Raw genomic sequence first — 24,377 nt, 5'->3', positions numbered from 1 at the left:
TTTGCTACAGGTTTCGTTAGCTTTAAGCTGACCCTATCTCTAGCGCCGATAACAGCCCCTAGGTTGGGTCATTACATGTTGACCTAACACCTCTGTTAATAATGAGGTGGATTGTAATAAATTCAAAGTTTAATGTATATTTATTTTAAAAAATAGTTTAAAGTATAGTTGTGCAAAAAAAAAAAGAGTAAAGTTTAAGATTTTTTTTGACATTTCGTATGTTAACATGGCAAAATTCATTAAAATTAATGGGAGCATAGATGGTAGGGTATAATTGTAAACAAATTAAAAATTCAAGATATTTTTATTAAACGAAAAAAGTTTAGAGAAAAATTATAAAAAAACCTCAAAATTTATTATTTTTTTACATTATCCCAATAAAAATATATATCATTTTAGCTTTCAAAATAAGTACAAAAATAATTTTTTTTTCTATAATCTATTTATTTATCTATAATCTATATTCATCTACCTATCTATCTATAATCCATAATCCATAATCTATATAATATATAAATGTGTGAAGGAGGAAAATTCGCTTTGACCAAATTGCCCTTTATTATTTATAATATTGACAATTATATTTTTTAATATTTAATTTAATTTTAGAGTTTATATAAATTTAAAATCCTTATGAATTAAAATTTAATTGTCTATATAATTTTAAAATTTATATAAATGTAAAATTCTTAGTCATACTTACATCAATACTTTCATGATTTATGTTATTTACAAAGATAAGAAGGTATTTTATTTATATAAATAACTTTTGTAGTGAATCCTAATAAATTTTTATCTCTATCCTACAATTATGTAAAATTATTTTAATTCAATTATATTTGAATTTATGTAGAAGAACAATAAAAGATATTAATTTTTATCAACTAAACATATAAATTCTTTTATTAATATTTTAAAATTTTCATTTAATTTAATTTCTTATAAGTTCATTAAAATATATTTTGTATAAAACAATTTTATATTTTTCTTAATTATAAATGTATTTTTAAAAATTATTACATTAATATATAAATTAATTCTAATTAAAATTGAATTTATAAATTTTATGTAAATATTAATAATTGATAAGATGTGTGTGTACATATATATATATATATATATATAAAAGTTTTAAATAATATATAATTACGTATAAATTATAAAAAAAATTATATATATTAAAAAAATTTAAATAGATAAACATATATTATTTAAAAAATTAATAATTAACAGAATATGTTAAATTTGAATTAAATTATAAAATTAATATAATTAGTAGGATGATTATAATTTATAATAAAATTTTTTTTATTTTAAAATGATACATCATTAAAAATTTAAAAATATTGATGTCTATATATATAAAAAAATAATATTTTTTAATTTTTTTAATACTATAATATTATCTTAACTTGATAAATAGTGAGTATATATAAAAAGAATTAGAATAAAGGTATGGATGAGGGGAGAATTTTTAAACGGACTACAACACCCTTAATTTCTTATGTTATTTATAATAATAAAGTTCAAGTAATTAAATTAAAATATTAAAAATAATCCTTATTTAATTATAATTCTATGACAAGTAATACAAATAATATAATGCAAATAATATACTAACTCCATTATATATATCAATAATCTATAATGTATAATATATATTAACTTTATAAAAAATAAAAATAAAATATTACAATGAAAATAATAAAAAATAAAAATAATAAAATAAGAATAAAAAATGTACTATAAATAGTTACGATAAAATAAAAAAAAATTAAAATCATGCTTCTACTTGAAAAATGATAAATTAATGGCATTACATGAAAGAAAAAAATGTTATTTTTAATTTTTTTATAATCTTATTATAATACTAATAAGATTCTAACATTATTTAATATATTTAGAGATAAAAATTTTATAATATAGTAAATTGTATAATTATTTTGATATAATAAATTATGTATTGAGATCATATTAACATATAAGTGCATTATGATTAGAAGTTTATTTCATTTTATATACTCATTAATCTTTTATAATTCATTAAATAAGAAATTTATATTATCAACAATGCTTCAATTAAATATCATAAAAAATATAAAAATAGTAAAATATAATAAAAAAATAAATTAATTGAACCTTTTATAATAATAATAATAATAATAATAATAATAATAATAATAATAATAATAATAATAATAATATATTATCATTATTATTATTATTATTATTATTATTATTATTATTATTATTATTAAATAAAACTAAATCTTTTAACTTTATATGATTATGAACGATATAAAAACAAAAGATATAATAAAGGAAAAATAGTGTTAATTTTAAGAAATAATCAAAGTAAAATTTAAAGAAAAAGAATTTTATTTGATTTAATAAAAAATTAATACTAATAAAAATAGTTGATGACAACTACGCCTAAATTTAATTAATTTATTTTTCTATATACCTGTATTATGATAATTATTTTATATTTTTGCTAAAAAAGATAATTATTTTATTTATTAAAATTTACTAAAAATTACTACAAGTTATTAATTTTTTTTATCTTTATTTTATATAGTATTGAAGGTAGGATGTGCATAGCTAATAAAAATTGATACTTTGAAAAATCAACCAATGAGTAAGAATTATAATTAAAAAAATCAATACTTTAAAAACTGAACAATATCGATATGAACTTATTTTATAATTTTAATATGGTTTTTTTATTAATAATTAAATTAAATATTATATCAAATAGTACCAAATAAAAGAATGAAACAAAAATTAATTATATATATATTATATAATTTTAATATAATTATATGTTTTTATGTAATTAAATATGTAATATGTATAGTAAATTATTAATAATGAACTTTAAATATTATAGTATTATATCTTATTTCTTTAATTTGACGCATGTATAATGTACGTGTTTTAAAGACTAATAATGTTACAAAAATTACTAATGTAAAACTAGCATTATATATTAATGAATTAGATAATATTTATATTATTATAATTAATAATATTTTTCTTATGTTTGTTTTCTTTAATATTGAAGATAGGGTTGTGCATGGTTCATAAAAAAATTAATATTGTAAGAACTAAATCACATCGATAAGAACATAATTGAAAAATCATTGAATCATATTGATTTGAACTTATTTTATTACTTTAATGTAATTTTAATTTTTATCAAAAATTAAACTAAAGGAATGAAGCAAAAAAATTAAGTTTATATACGTATTTTTCATATTTTTCAGATACATTATGTAATTACAATGTAATTCAATATATATATATATATATATATATATATATATATATAATGAATTATACACATTTTATATAATGTTATATTCTATTTCTTTAATTTATGAATAAGGGCGAACTAGCATACCAACATAAATAACCTTATATATTTAATATAATTATTTAATTTTATTATTATAAAAATATTAATTAATTAATATGAAGTCTAATTATATTGAAATTTAGAAATATTATTTCTATAAAAAGTTTCTTTTCATGTAGATTAAAAATTGTTATTTTAAATGAAATTGATATTAATAAAATTTCAGTTTAAAAAAATCAATATTTTAGAAAATAAACTATATCAAAAAATCATAATTGAATAAAAACACTATAAAAAAAAAATCGAATTACATAAGTCTTAACATATTTTACTGCTTTAACATGATTTCAAATTTTAACAACAATTAAGCAAAAATTTATATCAAATGCACCAAAAATGAAGTAAAAATATTTTTATACATTTATTTGTCATATTTTTTAGATACATTATATCATTTTAAAATAATTATGTGTTTATATGTAATTAAATATGTAATATATAGTGTATTTATAATAATAAAATAATAAATTATATACATTTTAATATTATTTTTTATTTTCTTTAATTTGATGTACATGCAGCGCATATACTTCAAAGACTAGTTTATATCTATAATAATAATGGAATAATATATATAATTATACGAATAAGAGAATAAACTTTTGAATAAACTAAAATGCCCTTATAATTTTATAATATTTTATTCATAATAAATATTAATTAATATAAACAAAAAATTAAAAAGCAGAATCCTAATAACATTATGTTTTATATAAATTCAAGACTTTTTATAGGTCTTAAAAATTTCTTGCCAATTAAATATTGTAAATCTATTAAAATACTTTTATAAATTTATATTATTTATAAAATATATTAATTCATATAAATTACATATTAAAAAATAAAATTCTAATGAAATTGTAAAAAAATCATAGAAATATATTTCTTCATAATTTTTAATTTTTTTTATAATTTTATTTTCCTTATATTTAATTCTAACTCCTACATCTAAATCAAAATTAAATTTTCTAAAATATTTAATATATAAATAATTACAATTTTCAAGTTTTACTTTTTATTTTTCACAAAAAAATTCTAAAATATATTTATTCTCATAATTTTATATTATTTATAACAAATATTAATTAATATAAATTAAATATTAAAATAGAATTCTAATAAAATTGTGTTCTAAGTAAATATTGTAAACCTATTAAATTACTTTTATAAATTTATATTATTTATGAAAGATATCAATTAACTAAATTAAATAATAAAAAATAAAATTCTAATAAAATTGTAAAAAAAACGTAGGAATAGTATTTTTTCACATTTTTTATTATTTTTATAATTTATTTTTTTTTAATATTCTTATACATTATACAAAAGTCTAATTTCTACACCTAAATTAAAATTAATTTATCAAAATATTTAATTTATAAATGATTACAAATTTTACTTTATATTTTGCACAAATTTTTTTTAAAATATAATATATTATCATAATTATTTGAGTTTATTATGTCTTTATTTTTTTTAGCATTGAGAGTAAGGGTGTGCATAGTATTTATTTTTCTAAACTAAATAAAAAAATAAAATCGATAAGAGTTGAATTCAAAAAATTGCTATTATAAGAGTTGAAATGTACTGATTAAATTTATTTTATTGTTTTGACAAAATTATAGTTTTTGTCAATAATTAAACTTGGAATCAATAATTATAAAAATAGTCCTATTTTGTTTATAATTTTATTGTAATTATGTTTTAGAAAAATCGTATATTATTAAGTAATATTAATATTTTATGCACAATTATATCCTCCTATATACATTATATAAAAAAAAAGTATAAAAATTCTATCGCTCTCCCTCACTTTAGGCTATGCCCAATAGAATTTTAATTAAGAATTTGTCTAGAAAAACATTGCACCACACTCGCATATATTAATTTTTAAAATATAAATATTAATAAACATTGAATCACAAAACATTTACAGTTATCTATATTATATATAAATGTGAGAAGGGAGGGGGAATATTAGTTTTCTCAATAATGCACTTTGTTTTTTAAATCAATTAAAATTATATTTTTATTATTTAAATTAATTTTAATATTTATATAAATTTAAAATTATCAGTCTTGCTTATATTTAATTTTAATTAAATATAAAATTTATAAAAAGTAATTAATTAAAATAAAAAATTAATAAGTGAAAAATAAAAAATATAATTAATCTATAATCTATCTATCTATATAATTTTAATATAATTATAAAGTTGCCATTTATAAAATATTAATTATTTAAATTTAAATAAACAAAAATATGTAGTTTTAGTCCTAAAATATTAAAAATTACAATGCAATAAATATAATTGAGCTACGATTCTTAATAAGAAATTATAACTAAATAAAATTTTAATGAGATAAAAAAATTCGAATGTTCTAGCTGTATGAATTATTTTAAAAAGAGCTATAAATTTAATTAATTAATTAGCAAATGAATAATTGAAATTGTGAAAATATAGAAATATTCTTAATTTTTATATTATTTATAATATTGAAATTTTTAATGGTACAAAAAATAATTAAGCAATCATATTTAAAAAATAAAAAATGAATTATAAATAAGATAAAAAAAATGAATTGTTAAAATAATATAAAATATAAAATAAAATATATGAACCCTGAAAAATGATTAAATTGATTTATTTATAATTAATTGATATACATCCACTTTTGTTTATATATATATATAAAAGAAAAATATATAAAATTCTATTCTTATAAAAACTTTTAACAAAATATTAACTTGACATTAACAATAATTGAAATAAAAAAAAAAACACCATGTCAGCATTGCATAAATGAAAACAAACATAATGTAGAATTATAAAATCTTATAATATTAACTTGATAAAAATAAAAATTTATCCCTTTATTATAACAATATATTAAATCATGTGCTACAATTTTTTAAATTATCTCTAAAAACTATTGTATATATAGAGAGAGAGGGAATTAATAATATATTATTATAAATGTAAACTAACTAACGTATTAGTATATCAATCAAATAAGAAATCATAAGTATAAAAAATTTAAATAATTGGATATATTTTAATAGTTATCTCTAATTTTTAAATTTACAAATAAATTTTATGTTAACATAAATTATTTTAAGGTAAATATTATCATTTATTATAAACTTTATTTTTTATATTTTATATTTGATTTTTCACTAATAATCCATATAACTAATTTATTTTTTTAAGGAATTTAAAATTGGAATTGTTATATTTAATAATGTGGTTAATATTCTTTTGAAATGAGGGATTTAAAACTTACAACATATAGTTAAGGAAATTAATTATACTTATTTTAATGTTTATAAAAAGTTTAAAATGTTCCTTACACAATTTACTATGGTAAAAAAACATATTATACTAATTCTTCAAGGAAAAATTAAAATACAATTTCAAAACTATTGATAATGTAGATGATTATGCTGCAAAAAAATATTTTTTTTCCTTTTAAATTTTAAAATTAGCTTATATTATATTGATTTAATAATTTTTTATATAGATTTTTTAGATATAGTTATTCATGTCAAAACAATATATAAAATTAAAGGTGGTAGTAAAAAGATATCATAATTATTACCAAAAAGGTAATTATTATTCTAATATTTTTGTTTTTAATATTTATATTCAATTATTACTTATTTTTGTTTTATTTGTTTGAATTTATTACTATTTAAATTGAAATAATAGTATTTTATGTCATGATCATGTATATGAAAATTTAATAAAAAGGTTATATGAAAGTAAATTAAATCATGAGTAACACTACAAACAACGCGCATGACAGGTTAAAAAAACTAATATATGTAAACATAAATACATAACAAATTTTTAAATTGAAACAAATACATAATTTCATTTAATATTTTAAAAATAATGTTTAACCTAAAAAAAATTGAAGCAATGATTTTAGTTAAAAAAAAAAGATTTTATAATGATAAGTATTGTTTTATAAAATTTTACCTTAATTATATTATAATAAAAATTTAATTAAGTAGAATTAAATATAAATAAAATTAAAAATTTTATATTTATACAAATTCTAAGGTTATGTTTAATAGGGTGTAATCAAAATTATAATGTAATCGTAATTATATTATATATTTGATTAACGTTATTTGATAATGCAAAAACTTTGACGTAATGAAATAACAATTATATAATATAATAAATTATAGTTAAAGTAACGTAATAATCATTACATATAAAATAGATATAATTATGATTATTCGTTTTGATTTTTTTTATTTATTATTAATATTATCACCATCACTATCTGGTCACCACTATTATTACCACCACTACTTTTACTTTGTCACAATTACTACCAACACTACTACTACTTGACAACTGCCATCATTACTTAACTATTGTCATTTTTACCACCACCTGGCCACTATCACTATTACTACTATCTACCTGTTGTTGTCACCACACCACTACTACTACTACTACCACTATTTAGCTCTATTATTGCTCAACTATTATTATTAATATTATAAATAAACTAAATATTAAAATAAAAATTACCATTACATTACATCACTTATTTTTTTATTTTGCAACTAAATATACAAATATAATAATAATAATAATAATAATAATAATAATAATAATAATTACATTATATTGCATTATAATTTTTATTGTATTATATAATTGATTACATTGCATTACACTACGCTCTACCAAACATAACATAAAATTATATGGGCAATTAAAATTTAATATTTTAAATAGGAAACTAATCTAACCAATTAAATTTAAATTTTTAAAATAATAATTATTATTATATTATTTTTTAGCCAATCAAAATAGAGGTTAATTTGTCATGATCATATTCAATCATGGATAATTTTAGCAATCCCATGAATTTATATAAATTTTAAAATTAAATTAAATAATAAAAAATATAATTATAAATACTATAAATAATAAAAAAATATTTTAGGCAAATTCAATGTTCTCTCTCCTCCTTTCACACATTTATCTATGATATAGATATATAGATATATTATACATTATAAGATAAAATTATTAAGTTAAAAACATTACTTAATACTGATAATCCACATCGATATATATATATATATATATATATATATATATATATATATATATATATATATATATATCAAAACTAAAGCACAAAAATGGTCTCATAAAATTAAGTCAGCTTATTAATACACTTGAAAACTTGCCATGTGCCATTTTTTGTAATCTAAATAACTTAATAATTTGTCAAATAATATCTAATTGGCATATATATTAATTACTTTAAAATTCAATTTATTCTCTTTAATTTTAAAATTTAAATCCTCATTTTTTTTTCTTTTTATCCATTTTACTTCTTTTAAAGTTGTAACATTTTTATTTTTGCTTTTTTTTTATTGCTATATATGAACTAATTTAAAATATAATACAAATCATTTATTAAAATTTAAAATTCAAAACTAAATTGTATTTATATCAGTTACTATTAAATAATTTATTTATTAATACTAGAAAATAAATTCATTTCTTATTTCTCTTGAATATTGAATATATATATTATTAAAATCTCCCACTTTTTTACTTGCTTATAATAATAATTTAATTTTTTATATTTTTAAATTTGAATAATTATTTTTTAATTATTTATATGTTTTATTTTTCAAATTCATTATGTTTATAATAATAAATTGTTTTTCAAATTTTTTTTGTTGAGTGCATAATTATATATTATACTTAAGAAATAAATATTTTTATAAAAGATATAAACTTTGAAAATCAAAAGACTAGAATAAAGAGATATACTGTTAACTATATAACTTTTCACTGATTTATATAAAAAAATGCCATTTTAAAAACGTACAAAATATTTTATAGAAAAATTAAACAATGAAAATTTGTAATTGCTAAGAAGTATAAAAAAATTCAAAATTAGAAAAATAAACTTAAGACTTAAAAAAAATAAGAGAGAAAAGAATACAATGCAAATCATAAATTAAGAAATTATTTGACATATTACTATTATTATTATTACTATTATTATTATTATTATTTGAAAATTACTATAATATTTAAGATTTTATTTTTAGCATATTTATTATTATAATTATTATAGAAAAATTATTTCTAATAATATATGGTCCATTTTAAACACAATTATATTGTAAAAAGGTTATATTGTTATATTTTTATGAAGGAATATTTAGAGAAAATTAATTAATAATCATTTTAGAAATAAAAATTAAATTAATTTAAATAGGAATATAATTATTTAAAATTTTAATAAAAATTTTAATTGTATTTAATATAATTAACTAAGAACAAAATTTTATAATATGATTTTAAAATATAAAATTTTATAAAAATAAATACTAAATTATACATTAAAATAAAAAATAATAAGTCACGTAATGCATGGACAAAATGACTAATTAAATTTGTAAAGAACATAAACTAAAATGAAATTCTAAATACATTGAAATTTATAAATTCTATATATTTTATATTTTTTAAATAAAATTATTAATTTTTAATTATTCATTATAATAAAATTTATTTTTTAATCCAAAATATCATAATAAGTTTATTGTCACATATTATTAACCACTGCAATTTTGCTCAACCTCAAAATTATAGCACTGTTTTTATATGAAAAATCTTCAATAAAAATAAAAATAAAAATTGCGATACTATAATATAAGAGGTAACTTACATTCCACTTAATTAATATTTTTAAGTTCTCTAGGAGAACTTATTCAGTATATTTTTAAAAATAGAGTTGATAGCGGATAGTTAGTTGATACCCATCATCTGTACTTTATATCAGTTTTATTTTTATATTAATTTTTTATTAATTGATAGCTGATTTGATTTGATTTTTTATTTAGACTATATTATTTCTTTAAAAAAATTATTAATTATAAAATTTGGGTCTTTAAAATATTGTTTTTACCAATAAATATAAAATATTATAAATTTAATAATTAGCATGATATTTTTATATATACTTAAAAAATTAATTATATTTTTAATATGTTGTATAATAAATTCATAATTATATGTCTATTGCAATAATTAAATAAATAATATGATATATACATTTATTAGTAATTTTATATATAATAGCAATAAATATATAATTTTATCAACTACAATTAGTCACATACCAATAGTATCCGACAATTAAACTAAATATACCTTAAAAATTGTAAATAATAACAAATTTTTATTTTTTAGTCAATCAAAATAGAGATAATTTATCACTCCATCTTTCCACTTTTACAAATATTGCAGACCAGTTACAACTAATTATGAGTCGAAAAATATTTTAGTATCTAACTTTAAAAATTGGATAAGATTCTAAATTGATATTTTGAATCAAAATTATCTAATTATTATTATTATTTTTTGCATTTATAAATTAATACCCAATTAATTTCATTATGCATTCCATTCTCAAAAGATGGCATCATTTCAACCTCTCTACTGCCTTCCATGGCTGCTACTTTTCTTCTTCACCACATCTATCTCCACTTCAGCGTCAAGATTAAGAATGCCAAGGCTTACGGTGCATAATAGTGCAATAGACCGACCAAGCAGAAGTCGCCCTTTGGATTCAGAGGGATATCAAAGTTTATTTTATGGCCAAACCCTTGATCACTTCAATTATCAGCCACAAAGTTATCTCACTTTCAAACAAAGATACGTACTGAATTCTAAGTATTGGAAAGGTGCTGAAGCTTCTGCACCAATTTTTGCATTCCTTGGAGAGGAAGCTTCATTGGATTCTGATTTAGATGCTATTGGTTTCCTCAATGAGAATGCAGCTCAATTTGGTGCTTTAATTGTGTTCATGGAGGTGAATGGCCATAGTGCATGTGGTCTGATTATCAGTAACCCAATGACAGATCTGATTTAGTAACCCTAATATTTAGTTTCACTCTTTTTAGTTTTGCATGTGGTCTTGGTTAGTTCTATTTATATATATTGGATTCTTTTTTCTAAAAAAAATTATTAATTTTTTAAGAGGTTATATTTGAAAAATAAAATTATTAGGGTTACTATATCATGATTTATACTAACGGAGTCGAACTTGGATCTCCCAGATCTATCATTGTTTACTGGAAAATAATCATTTTTAAAGAATCATGTGATTCATATTAGCACAAAACCCTAATCACAGAAAAATTTAAAATTTTAAACATGTAATGCAACTCTCCACATTATTTTTTTTTTTTAATTTGGTGAGCAGCATAGGTTCTATGGAGAATCAGTCCCATTTGTATCAAGAGAAGAAGCATTGAAAAATGCAACTCTCCGTGGCTACTTCAACTCTGCTCAAGCTTTGGCTGATTATGCAGAAATACTTTTGTACGTCAAGAAAGATTTTTCAGCATACAATTCTCCAATCATCGTCTTTGGAGGATCCTACGGTGGAAGTACGTTTCATATATATATATATATATATATATATATATATATATATATAATCATGCACCAACTTTTTATTTTTATTTTTATTTTTAATTACTTTGTAATGAGTTTTTGTTTCAGTGCTTGCTGCATGGTTTCGCCTCAAATACCCTCACATTGCCTTGGGGGCACTGGCCTCTTCAGCCCCACTTCTTTACGTGGATGGCTTAACACCACATTCTGCATTTTTTTATGTCGTTACAAACGACTTCAGGGTGAAGAATTACATAAATTTTAATTTGCAGAGAGTTTTAATTTTAATTACTTTTCCAATTTTTTCTTTATTTTGTTTGCTTAATTTGCTGCAGGAAGCAAGTGAGAGTTGCTACACTACCATAAAAAATTCTTGGGCTGAAATTGAAAGAATCTCCAACTTGGAAAATGGTCTTTCCATCCTTTCAAATAAATTCAGAACTTGCGAGTAAATTAATTAAACCTGAAACATTTATATATTTCTCCTAATTTTAAAATTGAGATTGGAACTTGAAACCTTTTTATTATTTTTGTGTGGCGAGCAGACCTTTGAAGGATGCTAAGAGTTTGAAATTAAGTCTGGAATTGATGTATCTTGCAACAGCTCAATATGATAGACCTCCAACATATGGTGTTAATGTTATTTGCAATGCTATAGACAGTGCACCACCAGCTTCTGATATACTCGACAGGATTTTTTCGGGAGTTGTTGCTCACTATGGAGATGCTTCTTGCTATAATTTGGGTGGTTATTTGGGTGGTTCTTCGTCTCCGGATGAAACTCAACAAGGCTGGGCTTGGCAGGTATAAGTTTATATTTATTTATATATATTGATTAATAATATTATCCCTGAAAAACAGTTTTTTTTTTCTTTTAATTTTACTCTATCAGGATCTAAACTCTCTTTTTTCTGTATAAATTCAACTGGGATTTGAATTCGAGATCATTAGAGATAATTATTAATATTCATTTGATGAGAAGAGCCGAGTGCCCCCAAAGATTTTGAAAATTGAAATTTATCTACAAATTTTAGTATTTTTTAATGTTTATCCCTTAAAATTTTTAAAATTAAAATTTTACTTATAAATTTTAACAGATTTTTTAAAATTTTTGTTGCTCTTTCAATATTTGTATTTTTATAAATTTCATTTATATTTTTTATATTGTCTAATTTTAATCCAAACTCTTTTTTTTTTTATTAATTTTAGCTGAGATTTAAATTCAAAATCTCATAATTTTAGGCTTATTTCAGTACTAGAATTTAAGATAACAAAATTTTACTACATTTTTTTTTCCAGAAAATCACTGTTTATCCCGTATAATTTTGTAAAATTAAAATTTTACTTATAAAATTTATTGTATTTTTTAAAAAAGTACTATTTATTCTTTCAATAGATATTTTTTTACCTATTTACTTATGTAAATTTCATTCATATTTTTTATATTATCTAATTTGAATCTCTTAATATTGTAATTATTTTTTTTATTTTAGTCTCCATATGTTTATCAAGATTTTATTTATTTATTTATTTTTTTAACGTTTATTTTTAAAACTATGAATTTTTAGTTATACCAGTAGGCTGAGCATTCGGTTCAAACCAAACCAAATTGAACTAAATTAAATCATCAAAACTAAATTAATTGAATTATCATATTTTAGAAACTAAACCGAATTGAAATGAATAAAAAATCAAATAAAACCGAACCATTCTATTTCGGTTTAGTTCAATTCGAATAGATCGGTTTCGAGTTTTTATGAGCTTTTAATTTAGACTTGATTTTCAACTTATTTAGCATAATTTTGACATTGATTTGAACCTAATAACCATTAATCAATGAAATTAAATAATTTATATAGATATATATATATATAATTATATATAATTCATAGATTTTTTATAAAAATAAATCAATTTAAAAATTAATAAAACAATTCAGTTTGGTTTAATTCAGTTCTACCAATTTTTTTCTCTCCAAAATCAAACCAAACCGCAATAACTGAAATTTTTAAAATGTAAAACCGAATCGAACCGAACTGAACCAAACTGAATTATCTTAAAAATTGAATCAAATTACTAAATCAAGACAATTCGATTTACTTAGTTTAAACTGAATAGTGCTTACCCTACCATTGAATAACAATGTACTGATCTATTTGTTTTTACTGGTTCTCGCAATGTAGGTGTGTAGTGACATTGTGGTAGAACTGGGAGTAGATACCAATGATACCATGTTTGTACTGAATCCCTATGATGCAAACGCTAATAATGAGCACTGCATGGAGACATATGGAGTTGTCCCTAGACGTAACTGGATCACAACTTATCATGGAGGTCAAGTAAGTTTTCTTAATTAATTTTCAATATTTTTTTAAATTTTATTTTAATTACATTGAAAAGATTAATTTAATTTAACATAATACATGTAAAATAATACAAATTAATCAGCTAATTATTACATTTTGCATGCAAAATTGTAGAATATACGAGAAGTTCTCAAGAAGTTTGGTAGCAACATCATCTTTTCCAACGGACTTCGAGATCCTTGGAGCAGTGGCGGGTAAACAAGAAAACTTATTTGTATTTATTAGTCTATCACAAAAAAATTTTTCTGGTGAAACTATTCAACATACAATGGTTTCATTTTAACTATAGTGAGATCCATATATTATTTAGTGAAATTGATATATATACAATAATTTTATTATAATTATTGATTATGGTAGGACTAACATATTATTTGACGAAATCAATGTACGTACAACGACTTTATTAGAACTATTTGTTATAGTGAGACCCATATATTATTTGATAAAACTGATATACATATAATAATTTTATTATAATCATTGATTATGACGAGACACTTACATATTATTTGTTGAAACCGATATTATTATAATAATTGATTATGATGGGACCATCATATTATTTAGTGAAATTGATATTTATATAACGATTTTATTATAGCAGTTGATTATGGTAGGACCCAAATATTATTTAGTGAAATTAATATATATGTAATAGTTTTGTTATAACCATTGATTATAGTGAAATGGACATATTATTTAGTAAAACTGATGTACATATAACGATTTTATTATAACTGTTGATTATGATGGGACCCATATATTATTTGATGAAATTAATATATACACAATAGTTTTATTATGATCCTTAATTATAGTGAGAATTCACGTGAGAGTCACCATAATGAATAATTATAATGAAACTGTTATATATAAATTCATTCTATTATTTTTTTGAATAAGACCCACATGTCTGTGCATCAATGATATGAAATTTACTTGTGTCTATATAGGATTTTGGAAGATATATCAGACACCATTGTGGCAGTGAAAACAAATGAAGGTAATTAATTTGAATTCTCAAATTGAAATTATGTATTTCTATTTATGATGAAAATTTTATTTTCTTTTTTTTTTTTGGTTATTTTAATCTAACAATGAAATTTAAAGAGAGAATTCTGAAATAACAAGGAGTTGTTATTGGGCAGGGTCTCATTGCTTGGATGTAGCACCATCAAGAGAGGATGATCCAGATTGGCTGGTCATGCAAAGAAGAACAGAAGTTGAAATCATTAGCAAATGGATCACTGATTACTATGAAGCTAAGTTTAAACAATGATCATTTCATTACTTTAAATATTAGATAGTCTTTGAACTCTGTTAGCTGCTAATTATTATTCAAGAAATTAATAAATTAAATTGAAGTTTCTTCCTAGCACTTTGATCTTATTATTGATATAATTTAATTATTAATTTATATTATTTTTTACCGTATTATAAAACTATAGTTAAATGTTTGTGATATGCATAAATTTAATAAAAATTAATTTTTATATTTAATTTAAATTTTAATATTTTTATTTTTAATAAATTTATTTTTAATATTTTTAAATTTATCATTAAAATTTATAATATATAACCGTAACACAATCATTTAATACTTTATTTTTAATATTTAGGTATTCAATTTAATTTTTTAATAAAATTATATTTTTTATCACATTTATAAATAATAATCATAAATTACAAACAAATAATTATTTAATATAATTTATTATTTTATTTTTAAAAATTATAAATTTAATATAATTAATTAAAAAAAATTTAAAACATTAATTAGCAAGTCAAACTCTTATTATAAAGTATCAATAAATTTTACTATTTCTATACACACATTATTTTTTAGCCATTTTATTACAAATTTAATTAAGCATGAGTTAATGTTGAACTGCGCCAAAAAAAAAAAAAAGTTCAATTGGTTGCACAAAATGGCCAACCCAACTACAGTATTATATTCCATGAATTATGAGATTTTCATCAATGATGGACCTACATAACAGCACCATATTATTCATTTAATATATTATTAAAAATATTCTCCATATTAATTCTCCAGAAATAAATAATATTATATAAATTTAGAATTTATTTAATTTTATTGTCCAAATTGCTTCTATTTTGTGTTCTATCTATTGGGAAAAAAAAAAAAACTTTTATTGTATAAATTGCTATTGAAACCTATAAATTTCAATGTAAATTTAACATTTTCAAACTATATTTTGAACATCTAAAAGTGCATTTTTAGGAAACAATTTCAAATAAACTTTTTAACCTCCCAAACAGAGCCTTAATTAATTTATGCAAAACAAATACAGCTATGCATGTGTCATAGACTAACATGAACCATTTCAGCCATTTTGAAGATAGTTTTAAGTGGCGAGTTCTAAATGCATTGTCAATGAGCTATGCGATTTGATTATTTATTTTTAATTTTTATTTAAAATAAAATTTTAATTTATAAATTAATTTAAAAATAAATAATTAATTATTTAATAAAATTATTTAAAAATAATTTTTAAGTCTATTTAATATTATTATTAAAAAAAACACTTTTCTAAAAATATTAGTTAGATGATATTAAAAATTAATTTAAAATTAAATTTAATATATTATAATTATAAAAATTTTAAAATAATAAAATAATTTTTTTCATCAATTTTAGGATAATATTTTATGAAAAGCACTTTTTAACAAAAATTGAATACCAAATAAAGCCCAAGTAGTTTTAAGTGCTTCGTTAAAATGCACTCAAAGATAATGTATCAAAATAACAATTATTATAATGATGATATTTTTAAAATTTAATACAATAATACAATATTTTACTTAACTAAAGATTAATTTTAAAATAAATAAATAAAAAAAATTTGTTTCAAAAAAAAATTAAAATAAATAAATAAAAATTATAAGTTAAATACCTTATTTATAACTTACTCTATTTGATTCAATTTTCACTATATACTTATTAAGTTTAACTAATTTATAAGCCAAACCAAACACACCACTCAACAAAAAAATTGGCTTATCTTCTAACATCAATCGTGGTGAAGACAAAAATTATCATGAAAATGATTCTCGAGCAAAATAACGATTACAGTCGTCACAGAGAGAATACAAAAAGTTCTGAAGCACAAGCAATTTTTCCATGCAAGAATCAACTTATATACATTTTTGGAGACAAGCAAAAGTATAAATTCAATGTCCATAATTTAATTGTAAGAAATTGAAGTAGACAAGCAAAATGCACAAGAATATACTATCAAAATCTATCCAAAGCAGGTCTAGTTAATTTCCTGAATCCTTCCCAGACAAAAATACATTTCATTTTCCTAAGAAAATGACAAATCTTTAACTAGTTTTTCTCTTTTCAGATCTTTTTCATGACTTCATCTAACAAATTACTCACATATCTAACGGCCCAAATGCATCATCAGAGTATTGTGGATCTCCTATAATGGAATCAAACTTTGGTCTTGCAGGTTGACCTCTCCCGAGAGGGAAGTTCCAAAAGGAATCAGAATTCTCAAAGAAAATGTAAAATGCAACAGCGGACGCCAAAAATAGCCCTACAAGCAACAAATAAATCTGCCATTCTGCACATGAGAGGGAGGGGAAGTGGGTCAGTTACACAGCTTTGACTAGCGAGAGACATGGGAGAAAAAGGCAGACAGACAGACAGACAAATAGAGTCAGAGAAAGACCTTTCCAATCTGCAGGAACATTTAGCTTAGTCACTACGGCCCCCCATTCATTGGAAGTGCTTAGTACAACCCTGAAAAATGCACCACGGGTAGGAAAACAATTTATCAATCACCAAACAAAGGAAATGATAAGGATTAAAATTGATTCCAAAACAGGGGTCTGATTACAGGAGAGTGGTACAGGGCAAATTGCATCATATAATATAATTTAGATTTAGACACTGAAATATGAAAGTTTACCATAGAACATAACAAAAAAAAGATTCTATGGAATAAACATTTTGTATATGCGGAACTCAAAGATCAAGACATATAGAGACTGTGAGCCAGAAGAAACATTAAAAGGCCCGTATCAAAACCACTGCCACTCATCCACAAAGCAGAGACAACAAACAGGATCCAATCAGATTAAAGCCAGAAAGCTAACATGAAGAACAAGATTTTCTATGCCATATCCAAAGATCAGCTTCTCTGGTTGTGTATAAACAACAATCAAATGGCTGCCTAGCATCTTTGCAGATTGCTGCATAATGGGATACATTGTGTGTTCGGCGACAGATATAGATACAAAATATATTATTACATGCTAATGCAACTAAAAATAAATCATAGTCCTCTTCACACTTACTAACAATTAAAAAAAAAAAAAAACCCATGCAAAACAATCGAATGGCAATCCAATGTATCGCTTCTTTCTACTAAAATTTGCCATAATGTCTACTAAATGGTATTCTATTTTCATCTTTTCAAAAAAAGATCAAGGCATCAGTAACCTACTGGATTCACAGCAACAACTACACCAATTTAGCATAGGAGTACCAGAAACCAATGCACTGAAGAGTCAAGACAAACATGTCTATAATTATAAAGAACCATAATTTGGCCGAGTCTTACCTTTGATTGGGACAGAACTCTAGGGATGTCATGCATGTACCCAGGTGCAGCCTCTTGCTATAGTGCTTAACCTCCATTTTCTTTACTTCAGCTACACAAATGTCCCCATCCTTGCTTCCTCTAGAATTAATAAAACTTTTGCATTTAAGTATAGTTGATTGATGGCATATAATATAAGGAACAAACCCTATGTTGCGAGCTGGAAATTTACAAAATAGATTTCTCAAAGTCAAAGAAATCACATTATTCAGTTATTCAGCACTTATCAACTATTTGGCACAGCATCTTGTTGAATGTTTTCACACTGTTGAACACACTCATGAATATATTTTCAGCTGAAATCTCTTTCCTGATTTTGTTATAATAACACAGCCAATGATAACAACGAAAACTTTTATCATGCTAAAACCAATTCCCTTTGAAAATCAAAAGCTATAACTTAAAACATGTTTAAGGGGAGAGAGAGAGAGAGAGAGAGAGAGAGAGAGAGAGAGAGGAACCCTATGTTCTTTTAATAAAAAAGGTTGCTTTGCATGCCTAATAACTCAATATCAAACCCACATTAGCCAACAAAAATTTAAAGATTCAATAACTCAGTATCAAACATAAGCAACCAGTTTTGTGTGTTAATTATTGATAAAAGATCCAACTCTAAAGTTTCAATAGAGGCACACCAGAACAGAGATATTAATATGTAGCTTGGTTAAATGCAAATGAGCACAGTTATGACATAAAAATGGCAATCAAAATCGAATCCCATTGGCCAATGGCAAGTTCTTACAGAGCAAGATATTTCCCATCCTGGCTGACAGACATTACACAAGCAGGTTTCTTAAGCAGCCTCTTATACCCTATTTTATTCCATGTACTTATGTCGTAAACAGCAGTAATAGCTTTGTCACCTGATTCAATGATATTACATGTGTTAAGAATAATTTACATAATGTGACGATAAAAGATGAAACAGCATATATATTACAACAATGAACAAATTATTATACCTCTTTGAACAGCACAGAATAAAAATGGTTTTGTCCCATCCTTAGAGAACCGACATAATTCAATCTTCTCATCCTGTGAAACAACACCATATAAGTATCAAGGTAGCACCAAAATCTGCAGCGTGTCAGAAATTGCAAGATGAAATAAAACATACCGATTTGCGAGATAAAGTAGTTACAGGCACACCATCTTCCATATTCCATATTCTCGCAGAACCATCAGAAGATGTTGATGCTAAAAATGCTGAATCCAGGCTAGAATGTGGAAAAAAGAAGAATGGGGGGAGGAAGAAAGGCAAGAGCCAACCCAGTAAGACTAAGGGAAAAAAATGTCAACATTTTCAGTTAAGCCAAAAAGAGAAGAAAAGGAAACTGTTACACAAACTGTTTTTCACATACGAAAATTTCCAATTCCAATAGTTCAAAAGTAATTTTTTGCATGACCATGCTACAAAGAAAATGAGGACTTGCTCCTCCTTGTGGGGAAAAAAAACAACAACAGCCACCACCATAAATTCAATTCCACCAGCTAGGAGTGTACAAAGAAACCGCTAAACTGATTAACCCGAATAAATCCACACTGAAATTAGTGGTTTTATACATTTAAATATTGGTTATAGTTTGAAAATAATTATAAACCGAATTTTCGATTTGCATTTTGAGTTAACATAGTAAAAGATATATATATATATATATATATATATATATATATAAAGAGAAGAAAAGGAAACTGTTACACAAACTGTTTTTCACATACGAAAATTTCCAATTCCAATAGTTCAAAAGTAATTTTTTGCATGACCATGCTACAAAGAAAATGAGGACTTGCTCCTCCTTGTGGGGAAAAAAAACAACAACAGCCACCACCATAAATTCAATTCCACCAGCTAGGGGCGTACAAAGAAACCGCTAAACTGATTAAACACTGAAATTAGTGGTTTTATACATTTAAATATTGGTTATAGTTTGAAAATAATTATAAACCGAATTTTCGATTTGCATTTTGAGTTAACATAGTAAAAGATATATATTTAACTCAAAATGCAAATCGAAAATTCGGTTTATAATTATTTTCAAACTATAACCAATATTTAAATGTATAAAACCACTAATTTCAGTGTGGATTTATATATATAAGAAACACGTGAAGAACCTTATATATATATATATATATATATATATATATATATATATATATATATATATATATCTTTTACTATGTTAACTCAAAATGCAAATCGAAAATTCGGTTTATAATTATTTTCAAACTATAACCAATATTTAAATGTATAAAACCACTAATTTCAGTGTGGATTTACATATATAAGAAACACGTGAAGAACCTTATTTCATTTTTTTTCTTATTTATTTTTATTGAATAGTACATTTTGAATAAATATTTGTTTTTTAATTAGTATATGATAATATTTATATGCAAAAAGTTCTATAAGAATTGAATTATAAAAATCTTAGAAGTGTTAAACAAAGTAAAAACCGTAAATCAAACCCAACCCACTTAATGTGAAGTTATTAAAGGCGCACCTTAGGCATGCCTCAGGCTCTAGACTCACTAGACTCTAGCCCTAGCGCCTCTACGGGAGAAAGGTGGACGATATTCACTACGCCCTCACCTTATGCGCTTAGGCGTGCGACTTGTTCAAGGAACAAGGCTGGAAAGGAGCGCCTTTTTTATTTACACATTCGGGGAGTACTTCCATTGACAAAAAAATATTACCACTCAACTCGAAATTTGTCGATCTATGAGTTTTTGAAATTAGTATTGTTGCTGATAATTAGTCATCGAAATCTCATCAAACTAAAACACTTAAGATCGCAAAACTCCTCCCATATTTCCATTTTCAACACTATCACTCATTATTCTTTTCAAAAAAAAAAAGTTGTATCTACATCTATTTCAAGATATATTCCTATCTAACTTGAGAACTAACTAATACTCATTTAGTTCTCAAAGATGAGGGAGATGATGAAGATACTGATTTTGAAGATGAGTATTAAGAGGATGAAGGTGTAAAAGAAGATGAAGAAGATTATAATGCTACTCTTCATGAAGATTGACGAGTAGTTATTTTATAATTGCTTGACTTTAGTTATGAAACATTAAAAGACTATTTAAGTTTTAATATATTAGTACTTGAATTTTATTAGTTATTATTATTTTTAGTTTTATGTTTTTTGAAATTTGATGGAATATTCAGATTTATTTTACTTTGATTTTTTTTTTTTTTGCGCCTCCCCTCTTTCAGGCGTGCGCCTTCGCCTAAGCGACCCTTTGGCGTCTTAGTGCACCTTGAGCCTTTAATAACTTTGATATGCAGTTTTGTAATTTAATTTGTTGGTTTTGGTTTGAATACTATCAAAACCGACTTTGTCGGTTTGGTTTGGCTAAATACACTGAACCTGCCCAAACCAAACCATGTACAGCCCTACCACTAGCTACAACTTTATTTGCTTCAAAGTAATCACTGTAATATATTACATTTACCAACTTTTAAGAGGCAAAAAATATGTACTGTCCCCCATAACAATTGCCTATATAGTAAAGCACATATACACTTGTATTGTTTTTCTAACATATACATGCACATATTTATCCTAATGACAAAGAACAAGAAACCTACCTAATATCCATATCCCTGAAGGATTTGTGTGCTGTTGGTTCATCTAAAATTATGCGTTGGCTAGGCCACTCCAAAATTCTGAGATGCCCATCCTACAGTTGATCATATAACAAAATCATGTTACATATGGGCTTCACATGTGAACATTTCAAACACAAGCAAAAGCAAGCCACTAATAATAATTGTTGAATCAACAGGTTGTTGCTTACCACCCCACCAGTAACAAATCTAGATCCATCAATACTAAAGGCTACGCATTTTTGTGGACCGACATCTTGTAAGGGAGGTAATTGTTTTGCCAACACCTTCAAATTTGTTTCTTCATTACGCAACTCAAACAATCTGCATCATGTCAAATGAAATCAAACCTCACAGTACAAAGGCATTCCTCAACAATTCCAGGGAAAATGAAACATAATTGACAATGACCTTGAATTTTCATTTTTAAACTCATTCAACTGAAAAAGAAAACATTTGTTTTCCCAAGAAAACATTACTGAAACAATCTTAACTGCATTTTAACCCAAATATTATTCACGGTCAAGTACATCAAATGCGGTGCTCCATTCTCTCACACTCATATAGGACTTACCTATGAAATTCATTTGTTATGCTCACATGAATTGGCCACCAGGGACCAGCTGCGTTTAATAGTTCCTCAAAATACACGTCCTAAGTCTTCACTCAAACCCAAAAAGTGCTCAAGGATGTTTCAGGAGATGGTAATATCATTAATCTTAAATCCCAATAATAATTAGCTGGACAAGGGCAGCACAGACAGATATAGAACTAACAGTAGTGCTTTCAAATCATAGAACCAAGCTGCAGCCTTTTGAACATTACCCAATAGCAGAATCTACGTGACTCCAATTTTTTCAGTTTTTTAATATAAGTATTTACGAAAGGCCAGGAATTTTGAAGAATGAGGATAAAGAAACTCACTTGCAGCCACCTTTGGTTGTAGAACACACAATATCATCCCCACTGGGATGTACAGCAATTGTTACTGGATCACCTTCAGTTCCTTCAAGCACATGCGTAGCCTATACATAATAAAAATAAAAATAAAAATAAAAATAAAAATAAAAATAATAATAATAATAATAATAATAATAAAACACACACACACACGCTAATTCAAAAATCCATATCCCAGTTTGGCTGCCAAGAAAACAAAGAGAAAGGAAGAAAACAAAGTCAGTGAACGCGTTTGAAACGACGCCGTTGCCAAAATTCAGTTATTTCCAATTACCACCAAAAAAACATAAACAAAAAGCTATTTCGCAGAACAATTTTCTGCTACACAGAGAGAGAGAGAGAGAGAGAGAGAGACCAAGGGAGAGGAAGAGATAGACGTAGTATCGGGATCGAAGGAGAAGAACTCGAGCACAGAAGAAGAATCGCGAGTCCTGGACATGCCCAAGACCACCAGATTAACGTTGTCGGGTCTCCGGATCCACGATCCGCATGTCAATACCCCATGTACCGGCTCCATTGACCCGCAATTCAACTCCGGCGAAAGAGAGAAAGTATGGAAAAGGAGGATTCGATAGCTTTTCCTGTTTGTACGTTGTGGAAGTGGAAAACGAAGAAGATATTTTGTCACATTTATATATATAAAGGTACAAGCAAGGGAAGCATGAAAGATGTAAAAGTACAAGGGCGTTAAGGCATAGAAAAACCAGCTTGGCCCGCGCTAGGAGGGATGTGGCAAATACAAGGTCAACTCTCTCTCAACTCTTTGGTGGATATTCCTTAAAAATTCCACCCACGCTACATTATATTTCAATTTTATATAAGTAATGGACCATCCACTTGTATTATTAAAAAAAGTTTTAAATTTTTGTATTTTTAATAATTTATTGATTTGATGGGATTTATAATTTTATAATTTTATAA

At 23.3% G+C, this 24,377-nt stretch overlaps 2 protein-coding genes across 2 annotated transcripts; one reads left to right on the top strand and one right to left on the bottom strand.

Annotated features, from left to right (window-relative positions):
- The first annotated feature begins 10,897 nt into the window (after positions 1-10,897).
- Positions 10,898-15,560, top strand: LOC110657800 (uncharacterized). Its single transcript, XM_058135200.1, has 9 exons — positions 10,898-11,287; positions 11,681-11,867; positions 11,983-12,116; positions 12,210-12,322; positions 12,420-12,678; positions 14,058-14,213; positions 14,355-14,434; positions 15,197-15,246; positions 15,392-15,560. Exons 1-9 carry the CDS (start codon positions 10,982-10,984, stop codon positions 15,520-15,522), a joined length of 1,416 nt encoding a protein of 471 aa, XP_057991183.1. The 5' UTR covers positions 10,898-10,981; the 3' UTR covers positions 15,523-15,560.
- A 1,873-nt stretch (positions 15,561-17,433) lies between these two features.
- LOC110657748 (SEC12-like protein 1) lies at positions 17,434-24,080 on the bottom strand. The gene is made up of 10 exons (XM_021815092.2): positions 23,812-24,080; positions 23,421-23,521; positions 22,688-22,820; positions 22,479-22,570; positions 19,995-20,094; positions 19,840-19,912; positions 19,620-19,740; positions 18,839-18,958; positions 17,945-18,015; positions 17,434-17,836 (listed from the first exon to the last, which is right to left on the bottom strand). Exons 1-10 carry the CDS (start codon positions 23,971-23,973, stop codon positions 17,646-17,648), a joined length of 1,164 nt encoding a protein of 387 aa, XP_021670784.2. The 5' UTR covers positions 23,974-24,080; the 3' UTR covers positions 17,434-17,645.
- Between the last annotated feature and the right edge of the window lie 297 nt (positions 24,081-24,377).

This window comes from Hevea brasiliensis, chromosome 14 (genome assembly GCF_030052815.1).
Source record: "Hevea brasiliensis isolate MT/VB/25A 57/8 chromosome 14, ASM3005281v1, whole genome shotgun sequence".
Lineage (NCBI taxonomy): Eukaryota > Viridiplantae > Streptophyta > Magnoliopsida > Malpighiales > Euphorbiaceae > Hevea > Hevea brasiliensis.
The sequence above is the reverse complement of the archived record's forward strand: the minus strand, read 5'-3'. Positions and strand labels throughout refer to the sequence as shown.